This window comes from Syngnathoides biaculeatus, chromosome 8 (assembly GCF_019802595.1).
Source record: "Syngnathoides biaculeatus isolate LvHL_M chromosome 8, ASM1980259v1, whole genome shotgun sequence".
NCBI lineage: Eukaryota > Metazoa > Chordata > Actinopteri > Syngnathiformes > Syngnathidae > Syngnathoides > Syngnathoides biaculeatus.
In genome coordinates this window covers 25,114,082-25,131,965 of record NC_084647.1, presented here as the reverse complement: position 1 = coordinate 25,131,965, position 17,884 = coordinate 25,114,082, and the positions used below count along the sequence as shown (strand labels likewise).

The 17,884-nt window shown below is 40.9% G+C and overlaps 1 protein-coding gene across 2 annotated transcripts in view; it reads right to left on the bottom strand.

The window, feature by feature from the left end:
* Positions 1–85: 85 nt before the first annotated feature.
* arhgap35a (Rho GTPase activating protein 35a) overlaps positions 86–17,884 on the bottom strand; it is a 96,944-nt gene continuing 79,145 nt past the window's right edge. For both annotated transcript variants that reach the window (XM_061826646.1, XM_061826645.1), the window contains 4 exons: positions 15,229–15,306; positions 11,825–11,956; positions 8,443–8,548; positions 86–3,929 (listed from right to left, as the gene is read on the bottom strand). In XM_061826646.1, the coding sequence (XP_061682630.1) occupies positions 3,461–3,929; positions 8,443–8,548; positions 11,825–11,956; positions 15,229–15,306 (785 nt within the window). In that variant the 3' untranslated portion in view covers positions 86–3,460. The remainder of the gene's footprint in view (positions 3,930–8,442; positions 8,549–11,824; positions 11,957–15,228; positions 15,307–17,884) is intronic.

The following is a 17,884-nucleotide window of genomic DNA, read 5'->3' as shown; positions in this document are numbered from 1 at the left end:
GTGGACCTTGAATTGTTTTTAACTTTGTCTTCTTTACTTGAGCATGTCTCCATGCAAACATAAGTGACACAAAGGCATCTTTGTACAAGATTTCATTTATTAACTATAATACAGATCACATAAGGCCTTGCTGTATACACCATTCCCCCCGAGACAAATTGCCAGACTTAGTAAATTGACACGTTCTTTTCAATTTACAGTACTTGTTTTTTTTTTTGTTTGTTATTTTTTTACCCATTATGACCCCTCCCCCCAAAAAACTGGTCATAATATTTTTATTTCATTATTAAATAGACTAAGTGGTGAAGCCCTCTTCTTCCTCTCTGGGGAAGAATTCATGCACTATAGTGGCCATCAAAAAAAATTTTTTCAAAAGAAAGTTTTGCTCACCACTGGGCAAAAATGCTAAACCCGGGCCCTCCCAAACATACCATAAAGAACCCCATTCCACATACTTTTTCTTGTTTTTGTTTTAATTTATGTATTCATTTACTTAAACTTAACAGACATCCGTCACCATTGTTCGGGAAAAACTGTCACATTTTTTTCTGTTACAATATTCAGTTGTTCTGCACGGTCACCTCTTTTTTTTTTGTCCAGTCTTTGGCTGCCTCAGTCATTTCAATACATGGATTGGACTCACTAGTTGACACACACGCACACGCAACCGGTGGTCAAGAACTCCCTCACTCTCTCTCCCAAGGTATCATCATCCCCTCGTTCCTAATAATACGGATGAGCGAATAGGCTTACCCAGCGGGGGGCAAGTGAACATGAGGGGGGCTGCATTCTCTGCGGTCACCTTTATCCGGATCACGAAGCTTTCTGGACGTCTGCCACGCACAGCTCGTCTAACATACACCTAATTCCACCATACACACACTTAGGAACACACACAAGAAACGGGGGTAAATAGGTAGTGTTGTGATAAAAGCTCCTGTATAGTTCAGTGATCGTTTAAAAGGCTTTTAGGCTATTGAAGGGGGGGTTCATGTGACCTTGGTGAGCATCTGTGTGACAATACACAAAAACGCACTTCAAAAGCCGTTCGGATTATGGATCCTCTGGGCCCCCCCCCCCCACCGTCTTGCTGGTTTCTACGGTAACAGCGGGGCCAGGGAAAGGGAATTTGGGATGCTCCGTTCCAGTCGTGTTGACGGATGAATGGACTGTCTGTTCTTGTCTCAAGTCTCAAAAAAAAAAAAAAAAGATCCACTCTCTGATGGGAGAGCGTGGTGAGGAGGTGCAGTGGCAGAGCAGTGCGGTAGAGGACAGTGTGGCAATTTTAGCAGAAAAGAATTAATATTGTCATTTTATGAGGGGAAAAAAAATAATTTCCTTGACAGGGAAAACAGTTGTAGTAATAATAATGTAATGACATTTACAGGTTTGATGTAAAATTTAATTTTTAAAATATGGAGAAATGGTACTTTTATGGGAATGAAGTAGTACCACTATTTTGATAAAATTAAGATATTTTTCCCACATAGTCTTACATTTTTAGGAATGAAGAGGTCATATTCCAAGAATAACTCTTCAGAGTTTTTGTTTTGAAGATTCCATCTGACAACAAAAGAGTTAATTTTACAAAGCATAGTCATGATATGATGAGTGAAATGTTGAAAATCTATCAAAAGTTGTGATTTGCTGAGATGTCAGTTATTTTTAAGAATAAAGTGTTGATATTAGAAGAACTAAAATGGCAAAACAAATTACAACCTGCTTTACTCTTAATAATGCCAAAGATATAATTATACAAGAATAGAGACCTAAATTAGAAGAAAAATACATATTCCCATTTTATTCTTACAAAATCGTCACTGTTCTTGTCAGATTATGTAGAAGGGTTTAACTGGCAATTTTTTTTCTATCAAATTGAGAATTTTTAATATTCCAACTTGTTCCAGAAACCCTAACTTTCATCACGTGAGGTTCCAAATGTTTTCTATTAAGTTCTCTTTTCACTACAGTGTGGCCCTAATACGATTATCAATTAATATACTAATACTAATAATTTTAGAGGTTCAACGGTGTTCTAGAGAAGCATCTGATGCTCATGCTTTTAGGGGCCTTGAGCAAAATCTTATTCAAATTTGTTTGGTGGTTGGTCGGGGCCGGCTTATCAAAAGTTGATGCCACACCATAATTACCTCACTTGTTAGAAGAGTAATTCCTAACATTTCATTAAATTTTCAGTGCAGTAAATATTATTTACTGCTTACTTTGTATTCATGCCAGTGACTACAATAATATGCTTTTCCATTACAGTAAATGGGAATTAACATGTATCCACGATTTGTGATTTTGTTGTTGAAGTTGTGTGCTGTGAGATTTTTCCAAATGTAAAGTATGTGCAATGGCTAAAAAAAAATGTTGGTAAACACAGCTTTAGAAAAAGAAAGCTGGCAGTAAAAAAAAAAAAAAAAAAATAAGTAAACGCTATGGCGCAACGCCCATGTAGTGGCTGCTATACTCCGATTGATCCTCTAGATGTCAGTGGTGTTCTGCCATAAGTGAGTGAAGGGTGAAGTCACAGCTCCAATTTAAAAAAAAAAAATGTGGCTTGAAAGTGCTCAGAAAAGTGCTTTTCAAACAAGGTCCTTACTATGAAAACGACAGCAATGCCTACTTGACACACACACACACACACACACACACACACACACACACACACACACACACACAAAACTCACTGCCAACCAGGTAAAAAGAACTCATGCGTGCGCACAAACACACTTGCGCACTGACTGGCAAAAGAAAAGGGTGGAAACTTGAGCTGTGGGTTGACTTTTTAAAATGCTATCAGTAACTTCATAATCACGGTCACACAAAGATAGCGTGAACATACAGTAGACTGACTGCCAAGGAAGGGAGAGCACCCAAGATCCTTTGCTCTGATTTGCAGATCCGGTTGGTTGAGTTCTTGTTTTTTTTCCCCTCTGTCTTGGGTGTTGGACAAAAAAACCCTCGAGTGAAACCGTCTTTGTTTGTGTGTATGTGTGCGGAGGCAAGGATTTGAGTCAGCAAGTGTGTGTGGCGGGGGCCTCCAGCGAGATTTAAAAAAAAAAAAAAAAAAAAAAAAAAGATAAAGAAAAAGTTGCTTTGAGGCTGCTAATGTCAATTGTGTTTTCTGAGCTGACATTTCTCCTGTGTGACCCCATGGAGTCCCTCCCAGAGTCCCTCTTCGGTCCTCGAAACATCTCAATCTTCATGTTGTTCCTCAGTTTAAGTGACAATGGGTGTGTGTGCGTGTGTTTGTGTGTGTGGTGGTGGTGGTGGGGCTAGTCTGGGCCTCTCTATTCAAGTACTTTTCTCCCAAAGTATCTCCCTGTGCATACTGCAGATCTCCCAATGTCCTTATCCCATTTCCTGTCCTTGGGTCCTCCTTCCATTCCTTTGTGAGTATCTCTTGCTGCAGCACTCGCAATCTCTTTTTTTTTTTTTCTTTCCCCTTGATGGTTCACAGCATGTGTTGTTCCGTAGGTGGGTGATGTGGGTGGAGGGAGGGCGGGAGCAGGGCGGGGATGGGTAACTGCGGGGTCGGCGGTGGGGAGCGGGGTGGCGATTGGTGGTGGTGGTGGTGGATGGGGGGGCCATAGTGCGGGATGACGGGAGGAGTTGCCGGGAGGACGTATGGGGTCGGGGGGGATGGCGCTGGCGAGGAGTAGCTGCCGACCATGCATGAGTACGCCGAGGTGCCCACGCCGTAGGAGAGCATGGAGGTCGGCGAGCCCGGGAGGCCGTCGGCTAGTGGTTGATTGTAGAAGAAGTACGCGCACTGGTGGATGAAGCTCTCGATGATTGTCTGGTAGGTGCGCGTGGCAGTCAGTGCGTCCATTGTGGTGAAGTCAGGGCGCATCAGCGTGGGCCAGAAGCAGATGGACAGGTTCTCACTGGTCATCAGGTTCAGCTTGCTGTTCTGACTCACCCTACGGAGCATAGTCATCCATTAATTCAACAGTTACCAATCAACATAGGTAGGTAGTAAGAGTTACTCTGTTACATTAACTCAAGCAACATTTTGTATAAAGTTTGCTTGCCGGGATACTTGTAGTAAAGCAGTGATTTGACTTTTACTGGAGTATTTATGTTAAGAAGAAACGGTACTTTGGTATATTAAACTACATGCCGCTCGCTACTTTCATTCATCAATAATTGCATCTGCAATGCATTTTTACACTTTCTTCTTACACTGCCACGTTCGGCGCCACTTCTCCAACCCACTGTGATTAGCATAATGATGTTTGACCCAAATTCACCAATAAAAAGACACGAAAGTCACATCAGCATACAAAGTCCTCTATTGGGCTTCGTGGGTGGGTTAGGGTTAGCGGGCGACACATGCCAATCGTTGAGAAGAGAATGTGCAATTAATGAGAGGCCTTTTTATATTCACGCACCGGTGACCGCGCTGACGTCACTTGCAGCTGTCCCACACGTAGTTTGCCTTTATACACGAGCGCAACCAAATAATTGCAGTTTTTAAAATGAAAATCCCGCCTCCGACTCAAGGATAGCTGGGATAAGCTCCAGCACTCCTGTGACCAATGTGAGGATAAGCAGCTCAAACAATAGATGGATGAATGGATGGATGGATGGATAAATTCATGCACCAATTTAAAATATCTAATTTCTTACAGTGCCATTTTTCCTCACTTATGGTGCTGCAAAACCTTCGTCTAAAACAGCAAGGGGTACTTTTATAAATGATAAAGTTGAGATATTACAAGCATTTTTGTATTATAACACGTGAATAGTGGAACAACACATTACCCTTGAATTCTGATTCCAAAAGTAAGTCATAAATTGATAATGCAAAAACTTTGAGAGGATTAAATATTTGCATTGTTTCACAGTCGTAACGGTCCTCTGAGGGAAACCGGAACCACAGTGTGGCCCGTGAGAAAAATGAGTTTGACATCCCTGGGTTAGAGCGTCTGTTTCACAGTTCTGTGAAATGGGGTTCAAATCCTGGACTAGCCTGTGTGGCGTTAGCATGTTCTCCTTGGTAGATTAACTGAAGACTCCAGATTGCCCATAGGTATGAATGTGAGTGAGATGAGTTTTTGTCCAAGATTTTGGAGAACCAGGAAGTGAGAAAAACTTTGAAGAAAATGTGGCAAGATGAAGTGCCTTACACAAATGTCCAGTCTACCATGAAAACAAAAAAAGTAACAGCTCATTGACAACCATCTGCAAGTGATTAAAGTGCGATGCACTAATGCTAATAGCATGGACCATCAATACGTCACAGGACTCTTCTGGTTAGGACTGCGAATAATGATGTCAAACGGATGGCATTTCATTCTTTTGTGAGGAGTCACAGCATTTAACTATGTCCTGCGATGTAGCTAATTGTGAGGCACTAAATGTCCCAATATGTATATATGTGGACCACAAAAATATCCCAAACAAATCTGTCTAACTCTTGTCCAAACATGTATAATTACAATGCACTCCACTCCGGTTCACCACAGTACGCTTTGAACAGAAAACCTTTATCTGGCTTGAGAGCAGTCTAGAAATTAACCAAGTAATACGACATGACGCATAACCGAAACAAGAAACAAAATAAGATTAGAATGCTCTTAATCATGAAAGCCGTCTGTTGCCACACCTTATATATTTTCTGATTCGAATCGCAAAAAATCAAAGACATAGTACTTATGTTACTCTAACAATAGGTACAATTCCTGCCATGGAGCATTTCCTTAAAAAAAAAAGTCCATCCATCCATGTTCTGTTGTGCTTGTCCTCACTAATCTTTGTTTATGAGTTGGACTTACTCCGCACAGTTTCTGCTCATGTGCAGTTTGTTTTTTTTAGCACTCCACCAAGATCTCCGTGGAAGCAGTCGCCTGATAAATATAGCCCACGGATATTCATGGCAATGCCACAACCAAAGATGAAAAGCAGCCATCGCCAAGGTGGACAGTGATTGCGGCAGAATCAATGGGAAAAAGAATATCCAATACACAGAGCGATCTAGCTAGAAAGGAGGGAGCCGGTGCAAGACGGTGAAGATTTACAGCACAAACCGGCACAAAAACAACCCAGATTCTGTGGTAATGATACAGTCAGGGATCCTGGTTAAAGTAAGCTATTTTAAACGAAAAAGAAAAACCTTTATGTAGGGAGAAAAGCACAAAATGTGCCACTGTATACTTGTGCTGGTTCAATAGATAAGTTTTTTAATTTGTTGGATTATGATGTCTTGTTTTCGGAAGAGTACGAGGAGTAATGATTCTATTATGAAGTCAATCACTGTCAACGCGAATAATGAATCAGGATTTTATGGGTGAGTCAGAGCCCTACAAATCATGTTAATGATTTCCACAAGAAGTATCATCAATGATTTAACAAAGTAAGACAAATAAATATCATTATGAACCATTCATTGTTTATATGAGTCTCTAAATGTTTATATTTGCAGATGATACAGAGGGTACGGAAAGTACTCAGACACGCCTCAATTTTAATTTAGCTGGTTTAAAAAAACAAAAACAAAAAAAAAAACGGAAATACCAATAGTATTCAGATCCTTTGCCGTGGCGGTCATTCAGTATATTTAACTTGGGTGCTGTCCATTTCTTCTTCTGTACTGTTCAATTCGTCATCATTGACATGGCGCTACACCTTCATGGAAGTCAAGCTGTGTTTGATTTTACTGATTGGACTTGATTAGGAAACGCTTTATAAGACCTTGGAGCACACGGGGCATGTCAGAGCAAATGAAAATCACGATGTCAAAGGAACTGCCTGAAGAGCTAAGGGACAGAATTCTCCGTTCTGGCCAAAGTTACAAAAAAATTCTGCTGCACTTAAGGTTCCTAAGCGCACAGTGGCCCCCATAACCCTTATACGGAAGACATTTGGGACAACCACAGCCCTTCCTAGAGCTGGCCATCCAGCTAAACTGAGCAATATGGGTAGAAGAGTCTTGGTGAGAGAGGTAAAGAAAAACCCAAGAAACACTGTGGCAGACGTTCTTGAACGTCAACCAGCACTGCAGAACCTCTACGAGTCGAGTCTTTATGGCAAAGTGGTCTGACAGAAGACACATGAAAGCCTGCATGAATATTGCTAAAACAAATGAACAAAACACCTGAAGGATTCCAAGATGAGAAATAAGATTCTGTGGTCCGATGAGACCATGATGGAACTTTTTGGACTTAATTCGAAGCGGTATGTGTGGAGAAAATGAGGCACTGCTCATCACATGTCCAATGCTGTCTCAACAGTGAAGCATGGTGGTGGCAGCATTATGCTGTGGGGGTGTTTTTCCAAGATACAGTGACACGAAGTAATGATTCATATTTGTGACAGATAATCATGTTCAACACTAAGGTACGCTTGTACTTTAGCACTGTGGCGTAACCTAGTGTTTAGAGTTACTGCAGCTTTACATAAGTATTTCCACCTTCCACGTGATCTTTGGCACATCAGCCGGCTTGCATGATGTACTGTAAACTAGAGAGGTCATGCGCCCAGATAAATTCATTCCTGGTGCAAGATAATAACAAAACAAAAACAAACACAACAAAAGCTGCAGATGACACATAAACACATATATCCTCAATTAAAATTCACATTATTACAAGTCATTATGGGATTAGGAGAAACAGCATTTCAACAATCAAAGGACAGTGTTAGGCAACCTGGCAAATCTGAAAGTGCGCTGCCATGTTTTTACAATGATGTCATTGTTGACTTTCTCAGCATATTTAGCGCCGTTGTTGTTACTATAAAAGGCTGAAAATACCTCCGTAAAGATGGAGTGTTATAACTAAACACTACGGTTGTGCCATTGTAATATGTACATTACAAAAGAACTAGTTAACTTATACAAACTATATACTAGGGTGCATCTTTGCCTTAATACATAATATAAATACCTCAATACACTAAACGAGCAAATGAAATTTAACGTTAAATGTGATCCTAAATATGACAAACTTATGAAACACATTTAAAACCCTTGGCTTTTCTGAAACATCTACTCATATACCTCATTTCACTGTGAAGAAACTTTCTTTAACTATACCCATGTATAATGCGTACTATTAGGTTTTGGGAAACAAAATATGGATTATATATGAATTATGGTAAATCGTTTAATAGCATTCACCACCCATAATCATCTTTCATTAATAAAAATGTACTTAAAATTTGAATTTGCATCTTTTGAGAGCTAATTAGGTTTTTATCATGGTTTCATTTTAGCATCAGAATCAAGGTCATTTCTACAGGCATAGGATTGGAGTTAGAATATTACTAACGTGACAAGTATACTTCTAAATCAAGATAGCACTGTACCTGATTTTACGAATGGTACTCAATACGCCGGGATGGGCAGAGTGGGTACCATGCAGTGGAAAAGGTGCATAATAAAAGATAGTGTCATCACCGTAACCAAAAGACATCCACAACCTCGTCACTCACTTGTTCAAGTGACTGATAACATATTTGAAGACCTCATAATTCTCCCGGGGGAAGCGGCGGAGAATGTCCTTCATCGTCTGGAAGCGCTGCTCCCTATCGTTGATCTCTAAATGGTGGCAGAGAGAAAAAAAAAAGGGGGGGGGGTGTCGAGAGAGAGAGAGAGAGAGAGAAAGAGAGAGAGAGAGAGAGAGAGAGAGAGAGAGAGGAGAGAGAGAGAGACAGAGAGAGATGAGATTAGTGGAGGAGGCAAGTAAGTGTCAAAGAGAAGAGACAATAAAATGTCATGGAGCAACGGATTAAAGCAAAGATGAGGGGACCACAATGGAAAAGTGTGACAAGGGTAATGAAAGCAATTTTACTCAGCTCTCCAAAAATAATACATTCAGGACACAATGATTTCCTTCTACAACAGTACACATTTCACATGATTAAAAAGGGTGCCAAACAGTGACAGAAAGACCACATGCACATCGGAAAGAACGAGAATACCACACACACGACCACTGAAGATTTCGTTAACATGGATATACACACAAAAACGCACTTAGGGTGGGTTAAGACTGATGGCAGTGAGGAATGAGTCAGAAGAGCTGACGTCACCCATCTAACAGTCGGTCCCAGGCGTACTGTATACATGCGTGGGGCGGACAAAGCAGCAGATGTTCTCGTCCACACTACACACGATTTACACGCAGAAAATTGGACTCTCTCCTTCCCGCAATGAGGTCACACCATATCAAAACCACATTTTAGCTGGAATCACAATCACAAATCCCACACCTATGGTTCCGAGCTGTGGGTCGTGACCGAAAGAACACGATCCCGAATACAAGTGGCCGAAATGAGTTTCCTCCGCAAGGTGTCTGGGCTCTCCCTCAGAGATAGGGTGAGAAGCTCGGTCATCCAGGAGGCAATCACATTAGAGACGCTGCTCCTTCACGTTGAGAGGAGACAGAAGAGGTAGCTGGGGCATCTTATTTGGATGCCTTCTGGACGCCTCCCTGGTGAGATGTTCCAGAAGGAGAACCATGCCTCAGTAGAGATGGAAGAAGTGGCTGGGGAGAGGGAAGTCTGGGCATCCCTGCTAAAGCTTCTGCCCCAACCCCGGACCTGACCTCTGATGGGCGGTAGAGCATGGACAAATAATTTCACATTTTGTTCAAACCTACTACGCCAGTGTTCTTGGTCCTGGGGACATTGTTGACACATAGTACTCATCATAACCAAGTCACTTTCATGAGCTACAAGTAATTACTGTGCTTCCTAGTCCCAAATCCATTGCCGAAGGTGAACGGGCAGTATCACAGTGCCCAATGTGCTTTACAAAGCCTTACGTTCACCCAATCACAGACACATTCATAAACTAATGGGCAACTGCTCCCATGCAAGGTTCTGCCAAGCCCACTGGAGAAAATTAAGGTTCAGTGTCTTGACAAAGGACACTTCGACATGCGGACAGCCGGAACTGGAATCAAACCAGGTACTTTCAGTTACTTGACGTCACGCTCCACCTACTTCCCCATGGCCAATATAAATATCTTCACATGGCTGCGACGTCAGTGACTAAAATTCAATTTGGCTGCCACGTTGGCTTGGTGCCATAGTGGCACAAAACAGTACCGGCCAATCCGGAAACAAATAGACATAGGCAACAGGATTAAAAGTGACAAATGGAAACTATTTTGGGATTTATTGTTCAGTCCCGATGGTCCATTTTATCAGAAATCCATTATATTGAAGTTCCACTGTGCGGAAGAAAAAAATGGCCAAAATCCCCAAATCCTCCCATTGTCACCGGAAACATCGTGGAAATGTTGCCTAACATTTATAAAATAGAAAACCGCACACATTATGTCCATGGAAAATGCAAGACCGCTTCCAATTAGTAAGGTCATCACATAATATTCCATGGTTGAGCCCAAAACAACTTCTAATTCTATTATGGGAGCTTATGGTTGTCCAGTATAATTAATTTTTTGGTGCTGTTATGCCATAGAATTTAATCTTTACTAAGCTGCAACATCATTTAACAGCAATACAAATAAGGGCGGCACGGTGGGGCAACTTTTTAGAATGTTGGCCTCATAGTTCTGAGGACCGGCGGGGTTCAAATCCCAGCCCCACCTTTGTGGAGTTTGCAAGTTCTCCCCGTGCCTGCGTGGGTTTACTTCAGGCACTCCGGTTTCCTCTCACATACCAAAAATATGCATTCATTGGGGACTCTAAATTGCCCTTTAGGAGTGATTGTGAGTGTGACAGTTTTTTCTCTATATGTGCCCTACAATTGGCTACCAACCAGCTCAACGTGTACCCCACCTCCTGCCCGAAGATAGCTGGGATAGGTTCAGCACTCCCGTGGCTCTTGTGAGGATAAGAGGGTCAGGAAATAGATGGATGTAAATAAAAATTACTATTCATCTTATTTTGTCCAACATGAATCCACACTTAGTTTTGTCAGCAACCTTTTCTACCTCACCTGGTCTCTCCTGACAGCTTTAAAGATGTTATGTTGGCTCTGCAAATGGTGCGTGTTGATCATATGATGTCATTGTAAATTTTATTCAAGCCACTAAGAGAACTTGGGGCACATTATCCCTTTAAGTGGACGCCACTATTTTGCACATGAACCTCCAAACCAGCCACACTCGGGTTTTCAAGGCATTTAAACAAAGTAATGGCCCAACCTACAATATATATATATATATATATATATATATATATATATATATATCAAGAGGGAAAATTCTAAAAAAGCACTGTATTACCAGGCAATCTTCTACCAAACGAAGCATTCAAACTGCACTTATTTTCTTTTCCAAGCGTTCAGTCCCTCTATTATGGTACAGCCTGCAGGAGGAGCCTTATCAGGTCCCTGTCACGGCTGAGGTATCTTGCTGGGGCCGTAAAAAAATAAAACAAAAACACACACACATCTTACTGTATGCATGAGCAAAGCAGGGTGACAGTTCTTCGCAGCCTTGGGCTAAATATTTGCCACGATGCCAGTCAAAGCACTGCCTTAAATCTTTATTCCTGAGTGGAAGCAGTGAGACAAAAAGAGCGGAGCGACCTCATTTATCTCAGCGACTTCATCAGGGAGAGCCGACTCTCTGACATCCTTCGCCGTCATCACCACATTTACCAAGCCTGAAATATTCTCGCTGCCATCCTATTCTGCACAGCTTGCACTGAGGGGTGAATCCAATTCTCCCCATGAATGGACATGCCTTGTGGGAGTTGTGCTTGTTAGGTTAAAGAAATGCAAAAGGGATTTCAGGGAAAATCTAATACACTTCGGGTTTAAAGAAACCCTCCTCCTCCCACCAACTTTACAATTTCCCCACCATCCTATATTGCATTACAAGAGCTCTCCAAGACTTACTGAAAGCCTCCACCAGCTCTCCCTGCATGCTGTAGGGTACCAGGGGCTCGGGAAGCTCGGAGAAGAAGGCCTTCATGGCCCCGGCTACTGTGTTTATGGTAAAGTCTTTCTCCACCAGGTCCAAGTTGTGGTCTGATAAAGAGGAAGTTATTACAGTGTTAGTCAAACAACACCACACGGAAGTATTTATAAGATTCATAATGTGGAGCTGAATCTCACCAGTTCTTTTGAAATCCTAAATTCAAGCAGAAAACCCATCATATAACAAACAAAGAGCGTATTAAAAATATTTTTTTCAGTGCATTGATACTGTATTGCTTATAGCTATTGCTTCTACAAAAGAATAGAACTGCATACACTCCAAAAACATATTCCTCCTATTAAATAATTATTCATTCATTGTAGTTGATCAGGATTATTGGGGCCAATCGCCGATCAGTGAGTTAATTAAAAAAAAAAAAAAAAAAAAAACGATAACCGATACCCGATCCGATCACAAGAAGGAGCAATGTGTCTATTAAAATGACTTCTTCATTTTTTTATTTGTATATACTTGCGTACTTGGTTCAAAAAAAATTTTAATGTGTCTTTGTTCATTGACAGACAGAACAAATGTACAGTCTTCTATTAGATGACAGGAAGTACAATTAATATATCTACCTTTTGTGATATTTTTGTTCACGGGTGTGCCGTGAGACTTTTCAATGGTAAAATATGTGCCTTACAGGAACACTTTGTCGAAACTAATAGGAATGGGAGCACACATTAAAAGTTAGTAGATGAGGGTTCAGTGTTTCTTTTAATGCCAGAGTTATCCACAGATTTCACCAAGAAACATCTCTAAATTGGAAAAGTATTATCGAAATTCCTCTCTCGCTCAGACATTCCAATGCGCCGGGCTGGAAAACTGACAGTCAATCAGCGTTTGCCACGCCTGCAGTGCTTCCTGTTCTGACCCCTCACCATTACGTGCTGTGTTACAAGAATGGTTATGGAACAATGGACCACTGTATTTTAAGTATATTTAATAGAGTAATAACATGTCTAAATATTAAAGAAAATGTTTATTTTCAATTTTTTCCATGTCATTCAAGTTAAAGATGTTCAGTGTGCAGATGGTTCTTCTAAGTATTTGCTTTTAGGGCTTTAGAATACAAATACACTAGAGTCCAATTATGAATAAATAATAGCCATCTTGGATGTTTATTTTTGGATCATCAAACAGCATTGTGAATCACTTGGAGAAAAGATTCGAATATTTTGCTTATGTGGCTAAATGAGGCTACCAAAGTATTAGCGACATGTCTCACTCAGTTTGATGCTTTACAGTTCTACAGCACTGCAAGCACACATTGTTAAATGAATAACTCTGACAAAGTGTCAATCAAAATAACAGTCTTGAATTATTCAGCACTGCTTCAAGTCTGAGTCCTCGAATTGGACTCAACCTCATTTACATATCTATGTGCCTGCATTCTGACAGCACCTTACTGCACTATCCATCTTACCCATGATATGCTTCATTAAACAAACCAATCTGGAGATAATGAACTGCCCTAACTTAACCTTATAAGACACATACATGGGCACAAGCGCATTTGTGCGCGCACGCGCACACACACACACATTAAGGGCAAGTAGAAAACTTGAGGAGACAGCTACCATTTATGTACCTAGTCTATTGGTTAGTGTGATTTATTTAAAAAAAATCTGAAATTGAATTGAAATGGATGTGTGGTTTAATAAGTTTTGTGAACAACATTTTTGCGGGACGTGAGGCCTGACAGAAGGACCACCACGCTGCACTGAGAAACATTCAAGACGGAAGAGAGTGCGTCTTTCAAAATTTGAAGCACTAAATTGTCCAAAATGCCTTGATATCATGACAAATCAAGTTAGAATGGTAAATGGGCTCCCTCAAGTGCTGTGGAGAATCACTGAATTAAACGTTTGAACTGTCCATTATCTCACAGTGCCTTAAACTTTGTTTTTAAATTCAGTCCTGTTTAGTTTATGTTTAATGAGTACAGAATTCTAGTGGTTTACAAAACATTTTTAATGAAAATCTGGGCGTACCATCCTAATGTATTTCATTTTTGTTCATTATGGCAGTACTTGGAGAGAATTGTGTTACTTTGTGTAAAATGTTTGAGAATCTCGTGTACAATTTATTCTCATTTAATTGAAGCGGTTGTTCCAATTTCCCTGTTTTCTTTGAGCAAAAAGGCCCTTGAAGTACTGTATTTAATGAGATAAAATACATTGGTCATTGCATCTTAGATGATTTAATAGATGACAATAACTTTAACAGACATTTGTAAACTCTATGCCCAGGCAAACATGCCATTGATGAAGTTCCATCAATGTTCCTCAGATATAAAAGGCTCATTGCATATTGGAGTCCATTGTATAATCCTCATATGTAACTTCTAAGTCTAGTCATAACCTAAAAAACATACAATGATGCTCTGAGGCAGCTTCTGCGTGTACCCAGATGACACAATTGTTTGCTCGTCTTGGGTTACCCACTTCTAAAGAACTTAAAACAAAATTGATGTTCACATTTATGAGTTATTTCGATCTCTACAAGGTATCATTGTGGTTTTAACTAATCCCATGAAAAGCAATACCATCTTTAATTTGACAATGGGGATTAATTGGCACAGAAGTCTTTATTCTTAATACTGTTATGTTAAGACAAGCCATTTTTTGTTCTCCATGATTTATATGTATTTTTGTAACGTCTTCTCTGGACCTATTGTCCATCCATCCATTTTCCCAGCCATATATCTTCAAAAGGGTTGCGGGAGTGCCGGAGTCTATCCCAGCTAACTTCAAGTGAAAGGTGGACCCTGAACTGGTCGCTAGTCAGTCGTCTATTGTGTGTGTTTTAATTAATTGATTTATTAATAGCGGAAACAGGACGGCACAAAGGCACAACTGGTCAGAGGGTCAGCCTCACGGTTCTGAGGACTCCACATGCCTGCGTGGGTTTTCTCCTGCAACTCCGGTTTCCGCCCACATCCCACATCCCTAAAACATGCAACATGCCCTTAGGTATCATTGTGTGAGTGGTTATTTGTCTCTATGTGCCCTGCAATTGGCTGGGAACCAGTTCAGGGTTTACCCCACCTGCTGCCCAAAGACAGCTGGGATAGACTACAGCACTCCCACAACCCTTGTGAGAATAAATGGGTCGGATAAGGGATGGATGGATAGCGAACACATTGGGGGAGGTCATCGGTTTAGGACGGACTTGGACTTGTTCCATGTGACAATATACTGCGCAAAGTACTTGCATGTAGTTTGTAACGAAGGGCCACACTGTATAACTGTTGTAATCTGTGGACCCCTCTTATACCTGCCTAGTCCCATAGGAAAGTGCAATATGAAAGAATACATACCTTGGTCAAATTGACGCTGCATGATCTCCATCTCCGCTTTGTTCCCGCTTACCCTGTAGATACCCTCGGTGCTCAAGCCTGGGGGAAAAGTGCGAAGGAGACATTTAAAAGCTGCCATTATGGTTTTGTATTGGTTCTGCACTGAGAACCGAGGACAGGGTCTCTAATGTCCCATTGTTACATCACTTGTCCTTTACAACACTTTTAGCAATTACTGAACCCATTAAGTACTGCTGAAGGTCCATGATGAGGCTGACGGTACCCGAGTGCCACATTAACAAGACAAGGACCTATGAAGGTGCGCTGCTTCAAAAGTTTATCCTTGTTTACTAGAATGATTTGAATAGGTTAGATTAGAGAGAGATTAAATTTGTTTTAAGGCTGCCCTGTGGAACCTCGGTGATAAAAAATAGGGGTTAGAACATTTAAATTGCTCATATTTTGCACCTAATATTTTCCAGCTTGGATTCGCTCGCTGTGTACTCGTACGGTAATTGCCTTTAATGTCACACAAAAAGCCACAGGCAAGTGTTATGTCTTAAGGTTTACGTTAAATGCTTGCTAGGCTGGCCCCTGATGGTACTACCTGTTGACAGCGGACGAAAGGATCACAAGCAGTCCAAAAATCTTCAGTTATAGCACTGTTAATTTTTATATTTAACTATGCGAAGGGAAGGGTAATGGCCAAGTAAAAGGCATCATGGGGATGGAGGAGGAGGCAAACGATTGACAGCCAATAGTAAAAATAGGTACAAATGTACCCATGCACACAACTTAATTCCACTAAAAAGTTTCTTGGGGCTCATGGTGAAGATGAATAAACTTGCAAAAACACAAAGAAAAAAGTTGTACTTTTGCAATGTGCGCTAGATTGTGACGGCGTGTGACTTGGTGACACTTGAGTGACCAAGGGAAACGAAAAGCGTTATGGGTAAAGATTGACATCCCTCCTCGCCAATGGGATGCCAGGAAGATGGTACGGCGATAGCCAATTGGAGAGCAGCTCTATCAGGCCACACAAAACAAGATACAGAATGGCGGAATTTTAGGGGTGCGAATATTTTTTCCTTTCTTATCTTGAACTTTCCTTCGTAGCTAGAGAATACTTTTTTGATAAGGAATGTCGGAAACTGAATTTTTCGTTACTAGAGACGTTCGGAAGTAAGGTAATTAGAGTTCTGTGCATTGGTTGCACACACTTTGCAACGATGGTTATCGCAAGACAATGTTCTAATCGAGACAGCACATTTAGCTTAGCTCTTTTTTCTCACATATTTAGGTGGGCCCCAGGAAAAAAAACAAACAATAGATGGATGGCCCCAAGAAGCATTACCTTCTACCAGCAGTAGAAGGCAAAGACAGTAAAACTAAAAAAAAAAAAAAAAAAAAAAAAAACCAGGTAATAATAGTATCTAATAGAGATTTGTCTAGCCTAGTCAAATTATTGACTAGTTAATTTGTTGATGTTTCTACTCTAAAGACAGACGTCGTCTAGTTGGTAATCACGTTTTTTGGCTTGACGAAGAGAGGAGGCAGAACCCCATTCAGCAACAGATGAGTGCACTGAATAAAACTGGTCACCTTTTCAATTGTCCTCTATTTCTGAAAGTGCAGCTGTGATAAGTGAGGGAGAACCAGTAAATGGAAAAAAAAAGAGAGAGAAAGGCTCAGGCAGGATTCTGAACAAACTTCAACCCACATTATCAAAGTGAAAGTGGAGAATTATTTCACTGCACACAAAAAGATCTGTGATTATTTGTAAACAAAATTTCTACCATGTGGGCCCAGAACGAGGACAGGTTTTCCCATTTAGCAAAGTTGTTTAAATGCTACCAAGCTGCAAGCTTGCACTGGCAAGCACACAAAGCAAGAATAATTTTTCTCTGACTGAGAATGCCATCACTTGAAAGCAACTGAGCGTCCACCCAGCCCACGTCAATACTAATGTTCTAACGTGTATGTTCAGCATAGATTCTGTGGATGAGGTGTACGTCGTTGATAGTAGTTTAGACATAGTAGTTTATTTCAAAACATTATGCCGGCTGAACGGATGTCTTGCAAGTTACTGTAGAATGATAACCCTCACATCGCACAAGAAGAGGATTTGACCACCATCTTTAGTCGCCAAGTATGTCGCAAACTCTCGTTCGACATTCATAATGCCAATTGAGAGACAAAGACATTACGATAGTCATGGAGCAATAAAGGGTGCTAGTAATCTGGCAATGATGGAACTTTTTTTTGACAATTGTGCAAAGGATGCAGTCCTCTACCGTTTAGAGCAATAGTCCAGTGCAATAACCAATGTGCAAAGGGCGACAAGACTTCAAGGAATCAATGCAGTTTAACGTGACTTGTCGTGTAATAACCTGAGACAATGTCGCCTGTGCAAGTGGAGCAGATGCCACTCAGGTGCGGGAGGCTAGTTTTGGCAAACAAGAGATGTGCAGATGGTGTATGATGGTGATAGTACTACAGTGAGTGGACCTGTATGATATATAATAACTGGCTCAACAGAATGTGACAAACTCAAGACATAAAATTGGCAGGATCTTGCAGTTGAATTTGAAGTTAGCTGTTTAAGAAATTAATTTATGAATTAAGGGGGGGAAAGCTGTTGCAATGTCTGGTTGTTTTCGTTTGCGTTGCTCGGTAG